General features: G+C 55.4%; 2 protein-coding genes across 4 annotated transcripts in view; one reads left to right on the plus strand and one right to left on the minus strand.

Moving 5' to 3' along the window:
• Positions 1-853: 853 nt before the first annotated feature.
• On the plus strand, positions 854-15,148 carry SLC6A7 (solute carrier family 6 member 7). The gene is made up of 14 exons (XM_074838262.1): positions 854-989; positions 6,587-6,767; positions 7,465-7,596; positions 8,167-8,401; positions 8,934-9,072; positions 9,373-9,507; positions 10,188-10,291; positions 10,820-10,944; positions 11,335-11,447; positions 11,530-11,661; positions 12,025-12,124; positions 12,475-12,575; positions 12,784-12,951; positions 13,853-15,148. The coding sequence occupies exons 1-14, from the start codon at positions 957-959 to the stop codon at positions 14,066-14,068; spliced, it is 1,914 nt and encodes a 637-aa protein (XP_074694363.1). The 5' UTR covers positions 854-956; the 3' UTR covers positions 14,069-15,148.
• Positions 15,149-17,451: 2,303 nt separating this feature from the next.
• The window catches only part of CAMK2A (calcium/calmodulin dependent protein kinase II alpha), a 36,561-nt gene continuing 31,275 nt past the window's right edge, over positions 17,452-22,737 (minus strand). For all 3 annotated transcript variants that reach the window (XM_074838265.1, XM_074838264.1, XM_074838263.1), the window contains one exon: positions 17,452-22,551. Coding sequence is in view for 1 of the 3 variants with exons in the window: in XM_074838264.1 (XP_074694365.1) it covers positions 22,548-22,551 (4 nt within the window). In the remaining 2 variants the exon portion in view is untranslated. The remainder of the gene's footprint in view (positions 22,552-22,737) is intronic.

Consider the following 22,737-nt stretch of genomic DNA (forward strand, 5'->3'; position numbering starts at 1 on the left):
GCAGACAGCAGCTCTCCTGGTACCACACTGACCCTGGGGCATCTGGGGTTGTCCCCTCTTGCAGCCCCACAGCAGACATTTCCCACCATGAAAGTGGGAAAAGGAGCCACATATCAGCTCTCTGCCACCTCACTGGGGGTTTGACTGAGTGTGATGGGGAAAAGCGTCCATCTCCCTGGGCTTTGGAGCTGTAGGATCCCACTGCTGCTTCAACAGGAATGTCTGAACCCTGGAGATGTGACCTGTGCTCCAGCATCGGGCCCACGATTTACGGGGCTCGGCTGCTCACCCTGGGGCCTGCCCGAGGATTGCTCTTGCCCCCAGAATGGTGGGGTCCTACCCAAAGGGACCGATGGCTAGTGAGCATCCCCCTCCCCTGGGCTGAGGACTGGGCTTGGGCAGCATGAGGAGCAGCCACTCCTGACCTGCTCAGGCACCAGCCCTGTTCTGCCATAGGAAAATCAGCTCAGAGTCAGACAGAAAGATGCTGGCAGCTTCTTGCATGTGCACTTGCAGTGCTGCCACCACTGTCCGGGGCACGTGGGACCCCCAGGGTGCCCAGTGGCAGGGTGCCTGCAAAGTCAGGTCCATCCCTAGGGAGACCTGACGCATTCGTGGCATGAGTAAGGCAGCAGCCGTTCCTCCTTGCTGCCCTGGCAGGGGGCTGAGGTCCCGGACACCCCCGGGAGAGGTGCGTTTGACAGACAGCCCTTCTCCAGCCTGCTGAGAGCCATTCCCTCCTCCCTCCCTGCTCAGCACGCAGCCATCCTCAACTCCAGCCCTGCTCCCCCCGTCCCCCCTGCCTCCCTCCGCCCCGCCAGCCCAGCCAGCAGGAAAGTGGCACCCCTCCTTCCCTGTTATCGCTTCGCCCGCTTCCCCCTTCTCCCTCCCTGTCGCCGGAGAAAACGAGAGGAAAAAGTGTCAGAGCGGAGAGCGCATAGCAACAGGATTCTGGGATGAAGAAGACTCGGCAGCAGCATCTCCGGGAGGTGAGAGCCGGGAAGCGGGGACCTGGGGAGCGGGGGGCAAGGCATGTCCATCGCCCCACTATTCCCTGCCCGGGGAGCCTCTGTGTGCAGCTGGCAGACTCTCCCCTGGCAGGGATTGCAAACGGGGATAGTGTGCGTGTGTGGGGCCAAAGCACGATCGTGGGGAGAGGGATGGGGGGCATTTTGTAACCACCACTTCTGCCTCACTGCAATTAGCCCCAGAGGCCCTGAGCTGTGGGCAGAGCTGCCTGCTGCCTGCTCCGGCTGGATGGATGCTCTCTCTCATCCCTCCCCTGCGAGCAGGTGCTGCCGGCGATGATTCATGTTGTGTCTGGCCAGGCGGCTGTGGGTGGGCACCCGGGGGCAGAGCTGGCTCCCTGCAGCGTGTCACCCCAGGGACACTGCTCCTGCCAGCCCCGGGGACTGCCTGGTCTCGGGGTGGGGGTGGTGAGGGGTTCCCCCCCGCCGGGATGAGCACAGGGAGCTGGGCAGTGCCTTTCCCACTGCAGCTTGGAGTGCCGCCTCCTCCTCCTCTGTAGGGTTTAAAGGGGTCTGTGTGGTGCTGGACCCTGAACTCTGGGTTCAGGGCGGAGCAGGCAGAGCTAGAAACCCTTTTTATATCCAGCTGGAAACCCTTTTCAAAACCAGCCTTCAGGCTTTCCTATCCCAAGCTCCCCTCCACTGTTGCTTTGCTCTTACCAGGCTCTCTGAGACCCCCTCTTCCCCCACGTCAGGGACCAAGCCCCTTCTCATGCCCATCCCACATGGGGACACGGTGGAGTGGGGTGGCAGAGGCTGGCAGCCACATCTCCCTCGTGGGGACACGCTGCCGCTGCCGGTGGGTCAGCCCTTTCCAGAGCATCCAGGGCAGTGACCCAGGGCTGTGAGCCCCTTTGGCTCTGCCCTCTGCCAAACTATGGCCACTAACTCTGGGGCAGGGCAACACCAACCTGTACCAGCCTTTGGATGAATGAAAACCCAGGAGAGTTTCATCCCTGCCAGGAAATTCCTAGGATATTGGGACAGGACATAAAAAAGCCAGCAGTGGCCTGGTGAAAGCCAGCAGCTATCTGATGGCCCTGGCAGCCTCAGGGCTGCCTACCTTTCTTCACTGTTGTTTGGAGGCATCATCTGGCTCTTCCTTCTCCTCCTCTTTCCTACAAATTGCTTTTTCAGATGACTTTGTGACTGCAAGATCCATTAAAAGTTGTCTTTGTCCCTTTCAAAGGCTTTTTGAGATACTTGAATTTCTCTGCTGCTGGTGATCCTGTTTAACATTTATTCAGGAATTCATTTAGTCCCACAGTGATCAACCAGAATGGAAAGCAGATGTCTCCGGAGTTATTTTCCCTATTCCCAGCACTGCTTAGGGCCCTGCTGTCCTTCATTACCCAAAAATACTCTTGCTGATCTCCAGATGGAAAACCTGGTGCTTGCAGCCACCCAGCACCTTGGGACCACCATGTCTGACACCAGCATCAGGCTTGTCCCATGGAAGAGTTTGCACAGCCCCGGCTGCAGTGCCCGCCCGGGACCCTGACAGCCTCCTCTCCCTCTCATTGTGATCTGCTTCCCATCGGTGAGCCGGGAGTTTTAAGCCTTCTCACCAGACATGTTTTAGACATATGGAAATTCCTCTTTAATAGAGAAGATCTTTCTCAGGCTCTAAGGATTTCAGGTTGGCTTTTGCATAAAAGTATTTCCAGAAGAGCTGAGTGGATGGTTTTTATTTGTTTGCTTATTTGCTTTGGGGGATTATTTGCTAGAAATGGGCTAAAGCCCATGGAGGACAGTGGTGGGAGCCAGGATTTGGGCTGCCCCTCCCCATGCCCAGCCAGGCTGCCTGAGCCGCTGCCCTCCTCTTCCTGCCACAAACTGCCTTAAACCTTCCCCGCTCCTTCCCCAGGGTTTTCAGATGAAAGAGCACAAGAATTCACAGCTGTGCATGCTCCCTGCGCTCTGGACATCACTGTAATGAGTTTGCTTCAGCCTCAGCAGTCTCCGGCCCCCAAAACCCCTGTGCTGGCTCCAGCGTCGCTTGCTCCCTCTCCTGGCACGTGCTGTGATCCCAGGCTGGGGGAAACCGGGTTAGCTCAGCCCTTCAAGGGCTCTTTCACACCATAGAGATGCTTTATTTACTTCACTTCCTAAGCAATATTACATTTGAATTAATTTTTATGCTGTGGTGTTTTTTTTCCTCTGAGAGATTAACAAGCAATTCAAACTAATCTGAAGTGACTCACACTTTACAGACGCACTGTGCTCGCACACGGCTCAGATCCGCAGGGGAGAAATCTGGCGTTGGGTGGCATTTCCCCCTATCAAAGGCTGTGGTCCACACATAAAACACTGACAAAATAACCCCACAATGCCAGTTTGGATGGAGATAAAATATGATGAAAAAGTAACTTTAATCTGGCTGGCTTTTCACGGATACAGCTGAGTCTTGCACTGGTTTAAGTAAATTGATTTACAGAAAATAATTAGCGTAGGGCAATTCCCATATGGAAGCCAGCTCTTATCTTGGCAGACACTAAAGTGCTTTTTCTTCTCAGTGACCTTTGCTTTGCTGACTTCTTTGGGAGCATCTTCTGGTGAATAATGGAAAGCGATGCCATGTTCAAAGAGGACGTGGTTGCCAAGGGAGCTGTTAGTCCCCGTCTGTTTATAACCGCGAGATGGGAGCCCAGTTTGAACGATGGCAGTTGACAGTGGAAAGCACTAGAGCAATATTGTAGCACTAGAGCACTTCAGCTGCTGCTGAAAAAGAAAATTCCTGTTATGACAAAGGCTGAAAGGGAGCATTAATCCTAAAAAAAGGGCTGGAACTGAGCCGCTGTGTGAAATTTCTAGCAGCCTGAAGCAGAGAGGTGTGCATCTCTCCGCTATCTGGGACAAAGATGGGCTGGAATCCTTAAATACGGCATTTTGCATTTTTGCAAGTCAGGCAAATAGGCAAGGTTTTCTGTGATGTCTGTGGAAAGGCTGTGATTTGAGGCATTTTTGGGCATCGTAGCCATGGAGCAGCCTCCGCGTGCATTTTCCATCAGCATCCCTGGCCCGTGCCTCCCCATCCTGCCTGGTGGGGACCACAATGTCACAGTCCTTGGGGTCTATCTGACTCCTGAGCAATCTCTGCTTTCTGCCCTGGGGTCTCAAATTTAAACTGCAAAGCTCCAGCTAAAGATATTAATAAGGGGAGCAGTCATCACCGAGACACAGGTGACAAACTACATCCCATGACCTCCAAAACAGGTGACTGAGAGGGGGACCAGGCTGTGTGCAGTTTGGAAAAGGTCCTGCCAGTTCCTTCCTTTTGTTGCCTCTGTGTTGATTTCCATGCTACATCTGATGGATGGCCACCTGCATTTAATCAGGTCACGCAGCTCCACCGGTGCCCTCCTGCAGCTGTTTAGGATTCAGGCAGAGGTGCAGGAATTAGGTGAGAGGATTTAATGATCTCCCAGCATCCCTGCTTGCTATTTTTCTGTGATGTAAACCTGGAAAGTGAGAGTCTTCCAGGCAGTGTGAGGGACTGGGAAGTCATTTTTTTGGAGAAGACCAAATTGTGATGGCCCCATAGCTCCTGTCCCCACCTGGCAGGGACCTTTGTGAATACAGGTTTTAGTCGCTGAAACTTTCGGGAGGGATGTTGCAGAGCAGTCTGTCCATCACCTGCAAATGCCTGGGTGATGCCTCTGTGCACGCTGGCTTAATCAGCAGGTATGGCCATGGTCTGGAGAAATTGCTAAGCTGGAGAGTCGTGTTTAACAGCCTCAGGAGGACTGCCAGGTAGCAATAGTTTTATAGCAACAGTATTATGTTTGGGTCATATTTTGACTTTTCAGCCTGTGTTTCTTAAGCTTTTCCTTCTGGCCTTTGCCTTGTGATGGTGGCATCCAGCAGGGATAGGCGTTCAGTGGGGGGTTATGGTGTAACGCCTTTGCTCGGGCTGTGCATTTCAGGTTGGCTTTGGGAAGAGTTTGTGCTGTCTTGTCCTGTCCCTTGAGGGATTTTTATGCCGGGTGGGGACAGGTTCACCTCTGTGTTTGGTGCCTTTGGGCTGCGAGCAGCACATGTGCAGTGCTGGGTGGCTGGAGGAGTGGGGTGCACCCTGTGAAGGGTGGGAGCCTGCAGCCATCGTCATCATTGGCAACACGGCTCCTTGTCTCCATGGGAACCAGCAGCAAGAGCATCCTGTGGTCCAGCAGGAGAGGAAGAGGAGAAGGATGAAGAGAGGCTGTCACCTTCCCTGGGGGCTGTGGCAAGGCAGTGCTGGGCTCTGTTTGCCAGTCAGCTCTGATGTCCCAGGGGATAGAGGCCTGCTGCAGGCTCTGAGCGTGTGTGCACACTGGTGTAGGGGTCCCACAACTCCTTCTGGCTGATCCTTCCAAATCCAGCATCCTCTCCCTCAACCCCATGGGCTTGCTCCCTACAATCTGTGAACTCAGGGACATGGAGATGGCTTCTTTTTTCTTTCGAGAGCCCAAGAAGAAGGGAAGGTTCCCAAATGGACTCCTCCTGCCCTGGTCCTGGTGCCTTGTTAGCAGGGATCCCAGCATTCTTCTGCCTCTGTGCCTCATACCGGCTGAACTCAGCATACTCCCAGGCAGGGGCACAGCAACACGCAGTGGCACAGGGACAGGATGCTCATTCCACCTGTTTTGCTGCCTGGTCTTGCCAAGGGAATATCTATGATGGGATCTTACCCAGCAGCTGCTGGCTGAGGCTTTCAGCTTTGGTGACTGCTGGTGGGATGGGAGCCAGTGGGTATGCTTTCCCCACTCCCCCAGGTCAGGATTCTGGGGGAGTTCAGATAAACCAAACATCTCACTGTAGACCTGATGTAAACACACAAACACCAAGAAGCCCTGCCAGTGTATCACACCAACCTAAATGTCTTTTGCAGGGCTCACACCTCCCTCTTGCAGAGCTGAGGCAGCCGGGGAGGATGGGAATGGGTCAATCCCCTGCCTGCTGAAGAGCTGCCTGTGCCTCACTGATCCAGGGCAGATTAGGAAAGCTGGAAGGAGCTCTCTCAGCAGGGACAACTGGGACCACATCACAAAATCCCCATGGTTTTTGGCAGTTGGAAAAGCATGAAAAACACACAGAACATTTAACAACAGCTGAGTGCCCGGTGTGGCAGGGGCACATGGGGCTGGGGTGTCACACTCCCTGACACACTGGCAGTGGTTCTTCCCCTGCTGTCCTCACACCCCTGTACTGTAGGCGATCAGGAAAGTTTATTGTGACCCCTTGAAAGGATTTCTTGGGAAACTGGGGGTCACAAGATGGGTCCTGGCCTCCCAGGGTGAAGCGGGGTCATCCTGCCTTTCCCAGGGGAGCTCTGGCCATGTGAGATCACATTTATCCCTTTTCCTTGCTCAGCAGCAGAGCAGGACATCGCTGGAGTGATGCACAGAGAGCTGCTGAGATGGGGTGTCCCCAAAGGACAAGTGTCAATGCTGTGACGGGGTCACAAATTCACACCTGACCTCTCGGCACTCCTTCCCTCTCTCCCACTTTTCATCCCCTGTTTTTATTCCTTCCTCGACCCCCGGCTGCCCTCTCCCATCCCCTGCTCTCTCACTCAGCCAGTGACACCAGAGCTCCTGGTGAGCCCCAGCAGCCAGGACGGGGAACTGGGCTCCGAGTGCCCGGAAGACAGAGGGAACTGGACAGGGCGTCTGGATTTCCTCCTCTCCTGCATCGGATACTGCGTGGGCCTCGGAAACGTCTGGAGGTTCCCCTACAGGGCTTACACCAATGGAGGAGGTATTTGAGCATCCTTTGGAATGGCCACGTCTCCCCCTCACTGAGCTGGGCTGGTGGGACCTGCCTCTGAAGAGATGCCCCTTCCCCTTCTCAGGGCTGGGAAGTAGTGTTCGTTGTTGTGGGGTGAAGCCTCCTGCTGCCCCCCATGCTTGCTGTAGGGCATTAACCATGTGTACCCATATGTGGGAGGGACTCAGCAGCCCACCTCTGCCTCATGGCCTTGGAGACATCCCCAGCTCCATGCTGGACTGAATACCACCTCAGCATCCCTCTTGGTTTCAAATTGCATCTTGGCCTGGTGTCCTCCAGGACTCTGCAGGGTCATCAAATGGTATCGAAGGAGGGGAGCAAGCCTTTTGCAACACAAGAGCCCAGTGTGGTAGTGCAAAGTGCCCAGATTGTTCAACTGTCCCAGAGCAATTGCTTGTCACATGCAGTAATAACTGGAGAATTTCACAGTGTTTGTGAAAGATTCAAGGAGAAAAGAGTGTTGGGAGTGGGGTGGAAGCACGGAACTGGGTGAATCACAGCCCCTTCCTCCTGCACTAATGGTGAGCTGCTGCCCCTTGATGTCTTCCAGATTTTGGTGTAGATCCTTCAGGGCCATAGATGTTGAATGAACTTTATTCCCTGTCATAGATGGGCTTTAGGTGTTTGTTCTGTGCTATTTTTAAGGGATTTTTCTTGCTTTTTGCAGGAGCTTTCCTGGTTCCTTACTTCATCATGCTGGCCATCTGTGGGATCCCCATCTTCTTCATGGAGCTGTCACTTGGCCAGTTCTCCAGCCTGGGGCCGCTTGCTGTCTGGAAGATAAGCCCTCTCTTTAAAGGTGCGTGAGCAAAGTCCAGAGCTTCTGCCGGGCCTCTGGAAGAGCTGCTTGATGAGGACATGGACCAGCAGCTGCATCCCATGATCCTCAAAGCTCTTGTTAGAATCAAAGGTTAAATTCTGGGGGAAGGTGGATCAGGCTTGACTTCTGGGTTAGCTGTTTTAGTAGCTGCAAGATATGTATGAGATCTATCAGTCTTTGGAGGCTCTGGATGTCATGACCAGCTCTAGAGATTGTATGAAAATTATTAAGCCAGCTGGTGTACAATATACAGCATCAAATCTAAACAATGACTGTTAAAGACAAAGGTAAGAGTAAAATGTTCAGAAAAAGGTCATATCAAATACTTTTATTGTCAACATTAAGTTGGAGTAAAATCATTTGTATGATGCAATAGATCAATTCAGAGAAGGCATGTCTGGGAGGTGTAAGAGGCTCCCCCACCACCACCAGGTGAACCTCTGACTGGTTAAACATTTGGCTGCTGAGATCCAGTGTCTGAGCCTGGTTTTGGATGTGCTCTGCTCTGCAGAGATGGCTCACTCCTTCTTTACCCTCTCCTTTCTCCAGGAGTTGGCATGGGCACGATCCTCATCGTCTCCCTGGTGGCCATTTACTACAATATGATCATTGCTTACGTTCTCTTCTACCTCTTTGCATCCCTCACAAGCGACTTGCCCTGGCAGCACTGCGGCAACTGGTGGAACACCGACCTGTGCCTGGACCACCACATCATCAAGGCGGGGAACACCACCTTCCCCGTCAACATCACCAACACCGTCAGCCCCAGCGAGGAGTACTGGAGGTAAAGAGGTCAGCCTGACCCAGCCGTGGGGACACAGTTGGCATCCAGCCAGGGAGAGCGTGGGGATGGGACAAGGGGTGAAGGGTCTGTGCCGCACATCTCATGGCATGGTGGGCATTCATGGTTGGTGTTGTGGGTGCAGAGATAGGCTCTCGTGGTCAGCTGTGGGTGATACCTCAGTTTAGTTGTTGGGATCATGTCCCTGGGATGTGGGAGGTATCCATGATCTAGCGCTGCTTTGCTGGCCTGGACTTATGTCACACTGAAATACATTCCATGCCTGGACTGGCTGGGAATTTGCTCTCAAGCTGCCAGGCATCCCTTCTGGGCTCTTTAATGCATGGTGGAGAAATCACACCCACTGCTCCTCTTTCCCCAGCAAATAGCTGACAGTGCCTTGTTGCCCTCTCATTGCTGGGATTTTTGACCAAGTTATTTTTGCAGCAGAGGCATTGCTAGGTTCAGAGAGGGCCTCTGGAAGAAGGCGGGGGGTGCCCGTGGCTGCTCGCCAGCGGTTCTCCTTTCTCCCTAGCCGGTACGTCCTGCACATCCAAGGGAGCTCTGGGATCGGGGATCCCGGGAGGATCCGCTGGAACTTGTGCCTGTGCCTGCTCCTTTCTTGGACTATCGTCTATCTGTGCATCCTAAAGGGAGTCAAATCCTCTGGCAAGGTAAGGGCCGGACAGTCTCTTTTGGGGGGATCTACAGCAATGCTCACCAGTGCCTGTGATTCTCTGCACGTCTGGGAAACTGAGACCCATAAACAGCATCAGCTGGACGCAGGTCACTTTGGGGACAGCTTGCACACCCAGACCCTGGCAGGACTGACACCACCGGCCCTGCCACATCCCGAGGACCCCAGCACTGCAGGGTGATGCCAGGCGATGTGGTCTCCCACACTGGGGACAGGGCTATGGGGGACTGCTGTGCTCTTGCTCCCGGCTCTCCCAGCTGGCTCTGCTCTCCTGCAGGTCGTGTACTTCACCGCCACCTTCCCGTACCTCATCCTGGTGATGCTGCTCATTCGTGGTGTGACCCTGGAGGGGGCCTGGAAGGGGATCCGGTTTTACCTCACACCCCAGTTTGATCACTTGCTGTCTTCCAAGGTGAGCAGGTTCTTGTGCAATTTGTTCAAGACACAAAAATGAACCTTCTCCTGCCACCTCCAGCATGTAACAGAGGTGGTTCCCTTACTCAGGTGCCTTTTCTGACCACCCCCCAACCCAAAGTCCTCTCTCTTGGTTGCTTCCAGCCCAACAGTATTTGCCTTTCAGCAGTCTGTCTTTGCTCCACACCTTGTCTATACCTCTCTTCCCACCTGGTCCAGCCCTGTGCCTGCATTTCTGGCTGTCCATGCAGGAGATGGTATTTTCACCACCTCCCCTGGGTACCAGGGCCATGGGCAGGATTAGACCAGCCCCTGTGACAGGCTTTGGGGTGGCGATGGGTGCCTGTGGTGGATTTCGCTGCTGTGGTTTTTTTGGTGTGTGGAGCTGGGACTTTCCTTGGGTCAGCAGTGTTGGTAGCAGAGACCACCAGTTTTACAAGGGTGTTTAAGGCCATGCTGGGCTGGCTCTAAATGCTCTTATCAACCCTCCCACTACCCAGCGGACCCACAAGTGGTGAGCGTGTTAGCAAGGAAAGGCAAAGACCTTGTGGGCTTTGCATGCCTGGAGGGCTGGGGAAGATGTGCAGGGAGCTCTGGGGAAATGTATTTCCAACTCCCTCTTCCTCAGGGAAAGGTTTCCAAACCCCTGCTCTCCTCAAGCCTGTTTCCTTCCCCCAGGTGTGGATCGAGGCAGCCCTGCAGATTTTCTACTCTCTTGGGGTAGGCTTTGGGGGCCTCCTCACCTTCGCCTCATACAACACCTTCCATCAGAATATATACAGGTGGGAGCCAGCTGCTGTCTTGTAAAAATTGTGGGTTGAGGGGAGCCATGAAAACCTCAGCTGGTGGGTTCAAAGTCAGCAAAAGCACGCAGTGCTACACATGGTCACCCAGCTTGCACAGGCTCAAGAGGGACAGAGGGATCTGTGAAAGAAAATTCTCCTAAGCATCAAGGCACAAGGGCTGTAGGCGCTCAAGGCTGAGGATATTTGAGGTTAGAGTTATGCACGTTTGTCCTGTCCCCAGCATCTGTTGCAGGTCACCAGCAGAGAGGGGAGTTTGGGTGTTGGACATTGGGGCTGATCCCCTCCACAGGGGAAAGCAAGTTTGGGAGAAACCTCACAAAAGGACCCGTGTCATTAGATATATCTGCTCCTTTTGACCCTGGAAAGCACATGCCAAGAGAGGTCCTGGAGGAGAATCACACTGGGTCACTTCATTGTGGCACCTGGGGCTGGTAATGTCACTGTGCACTGGTGTGGGGTGGGTAGGAATGGGCATGTTCAGAGCATCTTCTTTCTCCTCTGTAGGGACACCTTCATAGTGACCCTGGGCAATGCCATCACCAGCATCCTTGCAGGGTTTGCCATCTTCTCCGTTTTGGGATACATGTCCCAGGAGCTTGGGGTCCCTGTTAACCAGGTGGCAAAAGCAGGTGAGGCCAAATGAAGACCCTTTCTCCTTCACCGCCTGCCTGGGTGCACTGAGGAACATCCCTTCCAGGATGGAACACATCCGAGGATGTCAGCGTGAGGGCTGGAGCTGTATGCTCAGCTGGCCGGCGGAGGGAGGGGAAGGGAGAGACCACTTCCTGCTGTGCAAATCCTGAACAGCACCAAGTGATGTCTAATAAAGGCCTGAGCAAGGACCAGGCTGGTTCTGCTGCACCTCTCCACCCTCTGGTGCAGGTCTCCTCCTGCCCATCCTGCCAGCGCCCTGGCAGGTCCCTGCCGCAGTGCCAGTCTGCTGGGCTCTCCTCTCCTCCATCCCCCTGTGCCCAGAGCTGTCACCCCCTTTTCACCCTGCTGTCCTTTGCCTCCCCTAGGTCCTGGCCTAGCTTTTGTGGTGTACCCGCAGGCCATGACAATGCTCCCCCTTTCTCCATTCTGGTCTTTCCTGTTCTTCTTCATGCTGTTAACCTTAGGCCTAGACAGCCAGGTAAGGACAGAGCCCACCAAGCCAGCCATGGTGCCCAGGAAGCCTGGGGGGCTCAGGGGACCCTCTTCTCCTTTGTGTGCAGTTTGCCTTTATGGAGACCATTGTTACAGCAGTGACAGATGAATTTCCCTACTACCTGCGGCCAAAGAAAGCTTCTTTCTCAGCTGTCATCTGCATTGCTCTCTTCTTGATGGGGCTCATCCTCACAACAGAGGTAAGGGTGTGGGGCCGGATGCATTGTGGGGACTGACTAGGGCCTCATTTTGGGGAGAGCTTAGGGCCAGGGACCAATTTGCAGAGACAAGTGTATTCACATCAGCAAACAAGATGGAAGAGAGACAATCGATGATCCTGGGCTTCCTGGGAATGTGAGGTCCAAGGGAAGCGACACAGAGTTATTCCTGTCCCTGTACCAACCGCAGAAGAAGAGTGATGTCCCCTGAGGGTGCCTGACTGCTGTCTTCCCCGGTGCCCACAAAGGGGCTAAGGGGACATGTCCCCAAAGGCAGGAGGACATGGGTGGGGGTTTGTTGGGATGCTGGTCCCAGGGATGTTGGCCACTGTGTTGTCTCCACAGGGTGGGATGTACTGGCTGGTCCTACTGGATGACTACAGTGCTGGCTTTGGTCTCATGGTGGTGGTGATCACCACCTGCCTCGTGGTGACACGTGTCTATGGTAAGGGGCATGGGGGATGGGTGGGCTGTTTGTATGAGGAAAGGGATTTAGAGGGAGCAGTAGGGGAGCCAGCAGCCTCACAATGGAGCATGGAACACCTCTGCTCCAACCTCTCCAACCTCTTGTTTCTTCTTGGCCATCACCAGATTCATGTCACCAGAGATACATGGGGTGCTGAGCCTGGTCTCTCAGACAGCACCAGCTAGGCTGCATCTCCCAGCTGGGAGGGAAGACACTTCTTTGCTGTAGAGAATGCAAACCACTGCTTTTGGTTGGTGCAGGGCAACCTGGTACAGGCACCTGGCTCTGGGGGAGGGATCACGGCTTCTGAGTCCCTCTCCCTCCTCCAGGGATGAAGAGGTTCTGCCGAGATATCCACATGATGCTGGGCTTCAAACCAGGGCCCTACTTCAGAGCCTGCTGGATGATCCTGTCACCGGCAACGATGATGGTAACTGCTCAGCTTGAGGTGCAGGATGATGCTGGAGAGCCACAGTGGTGCCAGCATCCCTGGATGACCTCCCCTTGCAAGAAGTCAATCTGCTGGTGTCTCGTGCCCTAGGGACCATTCTGGTTCTGCTGGGAGGTCTCCAGGGCTTTTTTGAGTGTGAGACCTTCAGAGGGCTCTGGGCTCTCCTCACTTTCTTCCCACCCCACAGGCTCTGCTGGTGTACAACATCATCAAGTACCAGCCCTCTGAGTACGGCAGCTACCGCTTCCCCACCTGGGCCGAGGTCTTGGGCATCCTCATGGGAGTTCTCTCCTTCCTGATGATTCCCTTGGGCATGGTGGTGGCTGTGCTCCGAGAAGAAGGAACACTGTGGGAGGTAGGAGGTGTTGGGGCCCAGCATTGCTGGGGAGTACCCCAGAAATGTGTGGGGTGACCATGAGCCCCTGCTGAGCCTGTGTCCTCCCACAATTTCTGCATCCTCTCTCCTGGAGGTGTGTGTCCCTGTCCCTCCTTGATGCCCATGGGGTGTAAGAGGCGGCACGTCCCAGGGCATTTCCATCCAGGCAGCCACTGCATCACGCTGCTTCCCAAGGGACAGCCCTGTGGGCATCCCCCCTCCAAAACAAGCCTGCTACACCCTGCCCTGGGGGGAAGTACATTGTCCCGAGTGTGGGGTGGGCATGGGCGCATGGGACTTTGCACCCATTTTGCAGGAGCAACGACAGAGCAAGGAAGGCAGCTGCCGGACCGTACAGGCAGCCCCAGGCAGCACAGGTGGGATCTCTCTGCTGAAAGGTTTCACCAAGGAGCAGGTTATGGAGCTGCTGGCTGCTCATAGCCTTCCCAGCCCTGGCTGGGCTTTGCTGCTCTCCCCAGGCTGTTAAAAGCAGAGGCAGCAGAGCTTGCTGCCCTCCCCAGGCAGCAACTTGCCAGCTGAAGTACTTACTGGCCACAACCTAGCTTGGCACAGCCATGGGCATGGTGGCACGGCCAGGAATCACCTACAACAGCCCCTAGCTCCTGCAAGCCCACCCCACCAGCACCTGCAGAGCATAACACCTCCCCAGACCACAGCAGGGTACTTCTACAGAGCTGCCTTCCCAAAAAGTTTCAGGACAGGCTTTTGGCCCCATCCCATCTTCTCTGGGGGCTCCTTCAGTCCCTCGGGGCTGGCAGACCACACCGACCCCCATGGGCAGGGGGGTGAGCTGCTGGGTGGGGAGCAGAGGGGGTGCTGGTGCAGGGTGCCCGTGCTGCCTCCTCCTGTCTCCCGGCAGCGAGTCCAGCAAGCCAGCCGGCCCGCCATGGACTGGGGCCCATCGCTGGAGGAGAACCGGACCGGCATGTACGTGGCGAGCCTGGCTGGCAGCCAGTCCCCCAAGCCACTGATGGTCCACATGCGGAAATACGGGGGCATCACCAGCTACGAGAACACGGCTATTGAGGTGGACCGGGAGATGGAGGAGGAGGAGGAAGAGGAGTCCATGATGTGAGAGGACCCAGCACCCCACGAGCTGGGGGTGGGGGTTCACCGCCCTCCAATTTGCACAGGTTGCACTGCAGCACTTCAGGATGGCTCGGGGGTGGGTTTAGGGGAGCAGTTGGGGGCTGCCGACCCTGCCGTCCTCCTCACCACTGCCCTGGACCCACCAGGGTGGAGCTACTGCCTGTCCCAGTTCCCCCGAGGTGTTTCTGTTCAGTGTGGCAAGCTGTGTGATGAGTCCGTGCGTTCTTGTGACAGTGTCTGGTGCGTGTCCGGGCTGCCCCGCTCCCACCCTCAGCCGTAGCCCTGCCCTCCCCACGCAGGGATGCTCGGGCTGCAGGGATGGTCGGGCTGCAGGGATGCTCAGGCTGCAGGAGGCGGGGAGGAGGAGGAGATCCTCTGTGTTGGGTGTTGGTATGTTCTCTGCTCATGTGTATTTAACTCCAATAACCCACAAATACGTGTGAGAAAGGACCGTAATAATCCACAAATACGTGTAAGAAAGGACTGCAATATCCTCCGTGCCCTGAGGACAGTGTGTATCAGTGTGCTCTGCGCACATGAGATATTCCAGCAAAACCAGCACACATCAGTGTCCTGCTGAAGAAATCTGACCTCAGAAATGAGCAGTTAAAAACAATTAGAAGGGGGAAAAAAATGCTTTAGAAACAAACAAACTTGGGCCTTTCCAGGCTTGTAAGTCCCCCAGGGACCTCAGTGGGTCAGGGCAGCTCTTCCTCGTGGTGTCTGACAGGGCTGGGATGAGCTGAGGGAAGGGAAGAGACTGGATGGCCCATTCTCTATGTGTGCAGGAGGTCAGGGACAGGTCTCAGCTGGACCCAGTGCCAAAGGAGGACCCGTGTCCATCCCCAAGGGGGATCCGAGGGCTGTCCCTAGCCCTGGGTGCTGCTTTTCCCAGAGAAAGGCGAAGGGTTGGGTTTCAGTGCCTGCGTGTGATTTTGGGGTAGCTCAGCCTGGGGCCCATGTCCCAGAGGCCCCATCTCCTGCCAATGCTGCTGGTCTGGGGGTTGCTGGTGAGCTCCTGGGTGGGGCTGTTTGGACCTGATGCTGCCAGTCCCCATCACCCTGGTGTCGTGTGCGCTTTCTCCCGTGTACCGTCGGCTCGCCATTAAAAAGTGGTGTGTGACACAGCCTCTACTGGGTTATTTGGGGGTTCCTCAGCATGCGAGAAGGGCACATCTAGGGGGGCTTCCAGGGATGGGAGGCACAGCCCCCCTGGGCTTTGTCCTGCATATCTCTGTCCTGGTCAGGTAAAAGCCAAAAACGCAGGATAAACAGAAAAATTAGGGTTTATGTCTGGATTATGCACGTAGCCCTGGTGCACTGGGCTATTTTAACCCGATGGGCCACGCAGACCTGGGTCCAGCCCTGTGGGCTGAGCCTCCAGGGTGAATCTTGGCACGAGGCTGTGGTTTTCCTTAACAACCCTTTCCTATGGTGGAGGACATTTAATTATTGCCTTTGCCCCTCCATGAGCATAGGCCCAGCTCCAACACCCTCTCCTTCTGCTCACCCGCCTCCCCGTGCCCGGGAATGCTGATCTCCCTCCCCGTCTGGCTCTGCCCTTCCTTCTCCCTGCAGGACCACCAATGGCTTTCCACGTCCCCCTTGCTATACTCCACCACGTCTGCAGCCTGTGGGGATGACGGGGTGTCCCCCAGTCCCAGTTTCTTGGGGCGAATGAGGCTCCGGCAGCACGACTGCTCTGCAAAGCACCTTCGGCCACTAGACCCCGGGTTAATCATTAGAGGCCAACCATAAAAGTGTCGCTGATGGAAAGTTCAGGCCGTGGCGGCTGGGGAGCGGGGAGGGCCTGCCATAAACATTTATGGCCCCAATGAATCCCTCGCTCTAACCTTGACACTATTTACCGAGCAGGAGGCCTCAGGAGGTCACGGTGTTGCCCAGCCATCGCTGTGGGTGCTGGACGGGGAGCCCGGGCTGGGCTGGCCCCAGGAGGGGCACACGTGGGGGTTCTTCACAGTGTGATGGAGCGGATGACAGACTCGGGAGATTCGTGATGTCACTGCCAGCCACAGTGTGCCAGAGCAACCAGGAGAGCCTGACGCCTTCCTGCGGCATGGAGGTGGAGGTGCCTTGGGCTGACCAAGCTGGTCCGGTCTCTGCATGTCTCTGACCTTTTCCTACCTGCATGGGGTCCTGCCCTGTTCCCCAAATTCCCCCTGTAATCCTGGGATCCTCTGGGCACTCCCTTGGCAGCTGCCATCAATCTTGCATTCCAGAGGAAGGGGAAGGATGGAGCGGAGACTATGCTGGGGATGTGGTGAGGAGCAAAGCTGACAGCGGTGAGGGGAAACCAAGGGCAAAAGTTTTTCGGGTGCCGGGGCAGGGGCACAGCCGGAGGACACGTCCCTTGTGTCATGTGTGGCTGTGTGCGGCGAGGCGTGGGACTCGCTCGTGGCATCACACCCTGCTCCTGGGACTGGTGGTGCACCTGTACCCCGCAACGTGGCCTGGGGTCCAATGCCATCCACCCCACACCCCCGGGCACCAGCTCCACTCCTGATGCTTTGACCTCCCCCTGTGTCCCGCACCTCTCCTGGCGAGCCCAGGGCTTTCTCCCAGGCTTTTCTCAAGACCCTTCGGCCCGTCCGGGTGGTGGTGGGCAGGGGGGCAGTCCTGGGGGTGCCTGGGTCTCTGCCCCTCGTCCTGTCCGTCCCGGGCTGGGGAAGGGGGTGACAGCGGTGACCGAAGCGGTCCGGTGCTGACACCTGCTGGGGCCGCGGCACATGGCGGGGTGTGTGTGGGGAGGACACCCGCTCCCATGCCCCGACGGGGTCACCCCGGCGAGCAGTTGGGCCTGGGGTGTGCGGGGCAGGGACAGGGCCTGTCGCAGCCCGTCCCCAACCCCCCCCCAGGGTACCAGCCTGCCTGCATGGGCAAAGCGTGGCAGCTGCCCCTGGGAGCCCCCCAAAACCATCCTGGGCTCGGCTGGGGGTTTCTGTGCCCCACACTCTGCAGCATCAGCTCCCCCAAAACTGTTCTTGCTGGCCAGTGGGCAAGGGCGACAGCTCAGCCCCCACCTCCCAGCCAGCCCCGGGCAGCTCCTGGGGTGTCCCACATACCTGCATCCCCCGGAGCCCTCTCCCTGAGAAAAAGGGCTGGGTTGGGAGCAGCCAGGTCTGGGGGCGACATCAAGCTCTCCTGAAGCCCCAGGGATGCTGGTGGCCAGGGGCAGGCAGCACCCAGGGTACCAGCATCCCACGGGCAGGAGGAAAGTGCCTGCTGCCACTGCCCAAGGCTTGATCCCAGCATTGATGCTTTCGAGGACAAGAGCGCGGTGACGGAGGGACAAGGGGGTGGCAGACGGTCTGAGTCACTGCAGTGACGGAGAATCATCCGTTTCCATGCTCAGAAGTTGGTAGCTATTTATTGCACTTGAACACCAAGAATAAAACTGACACTCGCCCTCCCTCCCACACCCACCCCGCTCCCAGTCCCCCCGCCGCCCTCCCCAAATAGAGCATCCGATTTGAGCAGTGATCATTCTGTTCACAGCCACAGGTTCCAAAAAAACAAAGGAAAAGGAAACAAAATCAATCCCTCCCCCCCCATCAAGCTCCCACTGAATCCAACACGGTCACACTGCTCGACAGTTCGAGTGCACTTACAAAAAGATAAGAGAAAGGCTTCAGCTGCAACTGTACGGACTGACAGACACGAGGGGACAGGCAGCTACCCCTCCCTGGGGCCTGATTTTTTGTTATGTGACAAAGCTCGGTATACTCTTGATTATAATACATTTTTTGCAATCATCTTAAATAAATATTTCCATAGAGATTTCCTGTGAGTATATATATATTTTTATATATATAATATATAAGAGAGAGAGAGATATCTCATTTTTTTCTTAAACCACTGTTAACATATTTTCCCTGCTTGTCAAAAAAATGTTACAAAAGCCCTAAAATTGTGCAACAGTTAGAAAAAAGGGACAACAACCCAAAGAAGGAAGGAGCCGCTCGACACAGCCCCCTCCACCGCCCCCTCTCCCACTCCCTGTTGACCTGCAGGTGGGAAGGACATTCAGCCAAGGGACAGGGAGCTGGTGGGTGGCCTTTGGGAGATGGATGGCAGAGGGGCCACCAGCCCCTTCTCCGATGTTCTCACAGTCTGTTCATGTCTGGGTTTCCCTGTCTGGTACAGATGGGCTGGGACCTGCACCTCTGGAAATGGGTGATGGCAAGGTCTCTACCCTGCTAGCAGGAGGATGATTGTTGCATCAAGAGAGTGGTGTACACCATGAGATGTGTCCTGCAGTGGGGAAGAAGGGTTAGCTCAGCTCCTGGGATGATCAGAGGAGATGATTATGGGATCTTTTGCTGACAGACATCTCTTGGTCCATGGGGCTATGTGGCTGCCCTCTTAAACACGGCACTGCTGTTTGCTAGTCCCCTGGTCATGGGCTGCAGAGCAGACTGTGAGCTCAGAGCGGGAGCAGATGGCTGCTGCTGCCTGCTCCAGCCTCTGGGGCTCCATGGGGGCATCAACTCATGGAGGACAAAGGGAGAGGAGGCAGGTTTAGGGTCAGACAGGGGTTTGGTGCCTGGCAGAGGGGGCATTTACTCGGAATTGGGGGGAATGACAGCTCTCCTGGCTGTGCCTGGCCAGGGCAAGGAGCAGAGCACCCGCTCCTCCAGAAAGAGCAGAGGCCCAGGAGCAGCCTCTTCCTCTTCCAGAGTGGATGCACCAGCAAGACCTGAGAAATGATGATGTTGCAGCTGGATCCTGGCAGCCAGACAGGGAAAACAGGCGACTCCCAAGGCCATCTGTGAATCTGCAAGCCTGAGACCACCACAGCAAGTGCTTCCACTCAGATATTCCCTGTGGTCTGTGGGAGGTGGAAGAGATGATCAGTTTGGAGGACTTCTGAGTTCAGTTTGACCCAGACGGCCAGGCAACCAGGTGAGTCGGGCTCTGTCTGTACTAGGAAATGAAATGTGCCACAGCCTGTTCTCCAGCCTTGAGGCTGATGGGGACAGGAGGTCCGTGGCGGTAAACTCCATACCAACAAGGTGGTCTTGTCCATATTGCCTATTGGGAACGTGCCCTGAACCTTGTCATCCCCAGAATCATGGTGGGATTGTTGGGGTGATGCCAATTAGCACGTGACAGGGACAGTGCCAACAGCTTCAAAGTACAGATGTAACAGCAGCATCCCTGGCTCTGTGAACCAAAGGAGGATGGTGGCTGTTGATTATTATTCTTTTCATTTTCTTGCAAGTTTAGGAGAAATCAGGAAATGTGAAGGAAGACAGACACAGAAGCTGTTCACCATGGCTACTGAAAGAAAGGGTGGTGGTATATCAGTGCTTGCTCAGAGATGCTCTGGGAATACTGGAACCTGCTCTGGAGAAGCAGGGCGAGGTGGGGGAAGAGAAATCAGGCAGAACAGACCCCTAAAGTGCAGGTGCTTAACACTGCCAGCATGGGCAGGTTGGGAAGTTGGGTCTTCCTTGGTCAGGCTTCAGCTTGACTGGAAGACTAGAAGGAGTTGAAACCCCAGACTCTGCTTTCCTTGGAAAGGATCGGGAGCATTTTAGGTGTTGCAAAGACATCCAGTTGCCTCCAGAGGAATCTGTCCCTGGAGAGGTAACCATAGGGAAACCTCAAAGAGGAGAAACCACCTCCAAGAAGACACCTCAAAGCCTTCCTGGAAACCAAGATGTTCCTCCCTAGCAGTGAGTGTCCAAAGTGGGCTCTCAATGAAAGGAGATTGTATCTACCCCAGCATCTCATTCGTCATCCCTGGCAAACCCCACTGCACTCTCTGTCCCAGTCTCTTCTCCAGTAATGCTGCTGGAGCAGCTTCACCCTCACAGCCCACCTGAGGTCCACAGTTAGCAGCAGCTCCAAAACCAGACTGAAATAGCATCTGCACTACAGCTCCCATGCAAAGCCCTGCCATGACCTCCTCCTTCCTCACCCATCTCATACCAATCCCAAAAAATACTCCTGGCACCCGGAGAGCCTGAGCATCAGGAGGTGGATGAGACACTCACCGTGGCTGGCTTCAGAGCCAGCTCTGGAGAGGGAGAGAGAGAACTGTGAAAGAGCTGAGTCCTTCCTTTAAAAATTAAAAAAACTTCAGCACTACATGACTACAGGAAGAAAAACAGATCTGTAAAAACACCCAAACTCTACCTTAAAAGCTAATCCTCTCCCTGCATGGATTTCCCTGCTTTGGGGCCAACTCTTGCAAGCCAACACAGCTCCACGGTCAAACAGCACAGGTTCACCAAGGGCATGGAGACACACATTTGCACCCATGGAGCACCTGTGTGATTTGCCCCCAAAAAGGCATCTCCTACACACATTGCCAGCAACCATCACACCGCTGGCACACTTCTCAGGGCCTGTTCATGCCCCAGCAGTTTGGATTTCTTCCCCTCCATCCAGTGGGAAAATATTTTTGCAGTCTGCAAGGACGTGGCTGCATTTCACGCGGCAGCCGTCCCTGCCTCGACAGAGAGCAAAGCGTTCAAAACCACAGAAAAGGCAAAATACACGCTCAGAATTTACATGGAGAAAACATTTCCTTTTTTTTTTTTTCATTTTTTTCCTTTTTTTTTACGTCCAAAACAAGCGTTTTTTTGTTCATTTCTTTGTTTTTCAACACACGCACCGTCTAGAAAGTTAAACGCCATGCAGATGAAGAGAGTGCAGCTAGAAAGTCCCCCAGGGCAGCAGCGCTGCAGGAGTCTCATGTCAACAAGCAAAGAGGTTCCAGTCGGAAAAAAGAGAACAAGAAACGGAAGAATTGCCGGAAAAATACCCACTCTCAGACCTCTACCTGACAGAAAAGAGGTGAGACCAAAATTCCCCTTCCCGGCCATGTCTTCTTGTCCTGAAAGCCACGTCCCAGTGGCTCCCCAAGAGCCACCACCTGGGTTTGCCCTGCAGGAAGACCCGTGGGGTGCGGGAAGGCGCCCCAGGGAGGGGGGATGCCCCTGGAGGTGGGTGCCTTTGCCCGCCCGGTGCTGTGGGATGGGATGGGATGAGCAGCCGCGGTGCGGGGTGGGGGCTGGCAGCCGCGGGACCCCTGGTAGGAGCATCATGGCGGCGTACCCCCTCTCCAAATGTAAACGCAACAAAAAACAGCAATCCCGAAAATCCCCCCCGCCCTCCCTGCCCTAAACAGTTGAATGTTTCTAGTTATTACATAAAGATCCATTTCAGCAAATACTCAAAATCAAGTTACGAAATACACAGTAGGTTGTTTTCTTTTCCCTATAAAAAGGCATGCGCTCAAAGTAGAAGACAGCTAAAGGCTTGTTTGTTTTCTTCAAAGCACAATCAGATTCTGCAGAGTTTTGTTACTTTATAAAGCTTGCATTCCTTGTCGTCGCTGGAAGGAGTTGTGTGGGCAATGGATGGAGTTTTGCACCCCGAATCAGTGGCCAACTCAGCTGCCCGCGTCCCAGCCTGGGAGTTGGGCGCGGGGGAGCGCTGGGTGCTGCATGCGAGGGCAGGGGTTGGTGCTCGGCGGGGCTAGGTGCTGGGACAAAGGCTCCAGGCTGGGTGGTGGGTGAGGAGGAGGGCAAGGGAGTGATGCTACTGCCATGACATGGCTGGGAGATCCCCGGCTCCCGGCTGTGCCGATGCGGGGCTAGGAAGCAGTTGTCTTTCTCCTCCTCTCTTCTCCCAGCTTCACCAGTCCCTGCTCCGAAGGGAGAAGGGAGGAAGGAGGGAGAGCATCCCTCTCGGCGTGGCAGCCGCCCGGAGCCAGGGTGCAAACCTACTCACTCCCTGGGAAGGAGCCAGCCTACACTCCTGGGAAGGGAAAATAAACAGATAGCCTTTACTCACCCATCCGAACACTGCCCTCCTCACAAAAATGGACTTTGCAAATGGTTTAAATTGCGGTTCCCTGGCCGAGGCTGCTGGGAAGCGGGAGCTTGGGTTGGCAGCAGGTGGGAGCCACAGCAGCAGATGGGGACCTTGATAGCAGCAGAGCAAAATCCACCAGCGCACAGAGAGGGTGCGGCACAGAGCGGCTCAAAACAGCCCCCCTGCCCTCCTCTTCCTCAGGGGGCTCCCAGCAGAGATGGGGATGGAGGCAGATGACGAGTCTGAGCCCAATTCAGGAGACGTGCCGGGTAGTGGGGAGTCCCACCAACGCCATGTAGCCGAGGAGGGAGGCCTTTACCCCGGCACGTGTCATCTCACCGGCCAGATGCTCGGGTTTAGGTTCATGGTTTCTCTTTTCTTGGTTCATGCAGAGGAAGGGGGCCCAGTGCCACGGCCCCAGCGGGGTGGGGAGGTTTGATGGGATGCTTGCGTGGCGCTGGCGGGGCTGTTGCGTGTGTGCGGTGAGAAGCGAGGGGTTATTCCAGCAGGAACCAAGCAGCAGAGCCAACAGCCAAAGTCCCGTAGGTGAAGATGTCAGAGGAGGTCTCCCCTTGGTAGTCAGTCAGTGACAAACCCAACACGGGCAGGACCGCGCTTCAGCTGCAAAACACAAACCGGGAAAAGGAGGAGTTTGCTTCAACCATCCCTTTGGCAGAGCGACCCTCTCCCCATCGCCACCTCACAGCAATCAGCCACCTCCTCCCCACCGTGAATCCTCGGGGCAGGATCCCACCTGCTTTGCAGCCTCAATGCCACAAGGAGTCCGCACCGTCCCCTCCCTGCCCA

The sequence above is a fragment of the Strix aluco genome, chromosome 13 (assembly GCF_031877795.1).
Source record: "Strix aluco isolate bStrAlu1 chromosome 13, bStrAlu1.hap1, whole genome shotgun sequence".
Classification (NCBI taxonomy): Eukaryota; Metazoa; Chordata; class Aves; order Strigiformes; family Strigidae; genus Strix; species Strix aluco.

Coding starts and splice junctions, on each gene's coding strand:
- SLC6A7 (XM_074838262.1), top strand. CDS start 957: ATGAAGAAGACTCGGCAGCAGCATCTCCGGGAG. Junction 9,508..10,187: donor ATCACTTGCTGTCTTCCAAG/GTGAGCAGGTTC, acceptor TCCTTCCCCCAG/GTGTGGATCGAGGCAGCCCT. Junction 10,945..11,334: donor TAACCAGGTGGCAAAAGCAG/GTGAGGCCAAAT, acceptor TGCCTCCCCTAG/GTCCTGGCCTAGCTTTTGTG.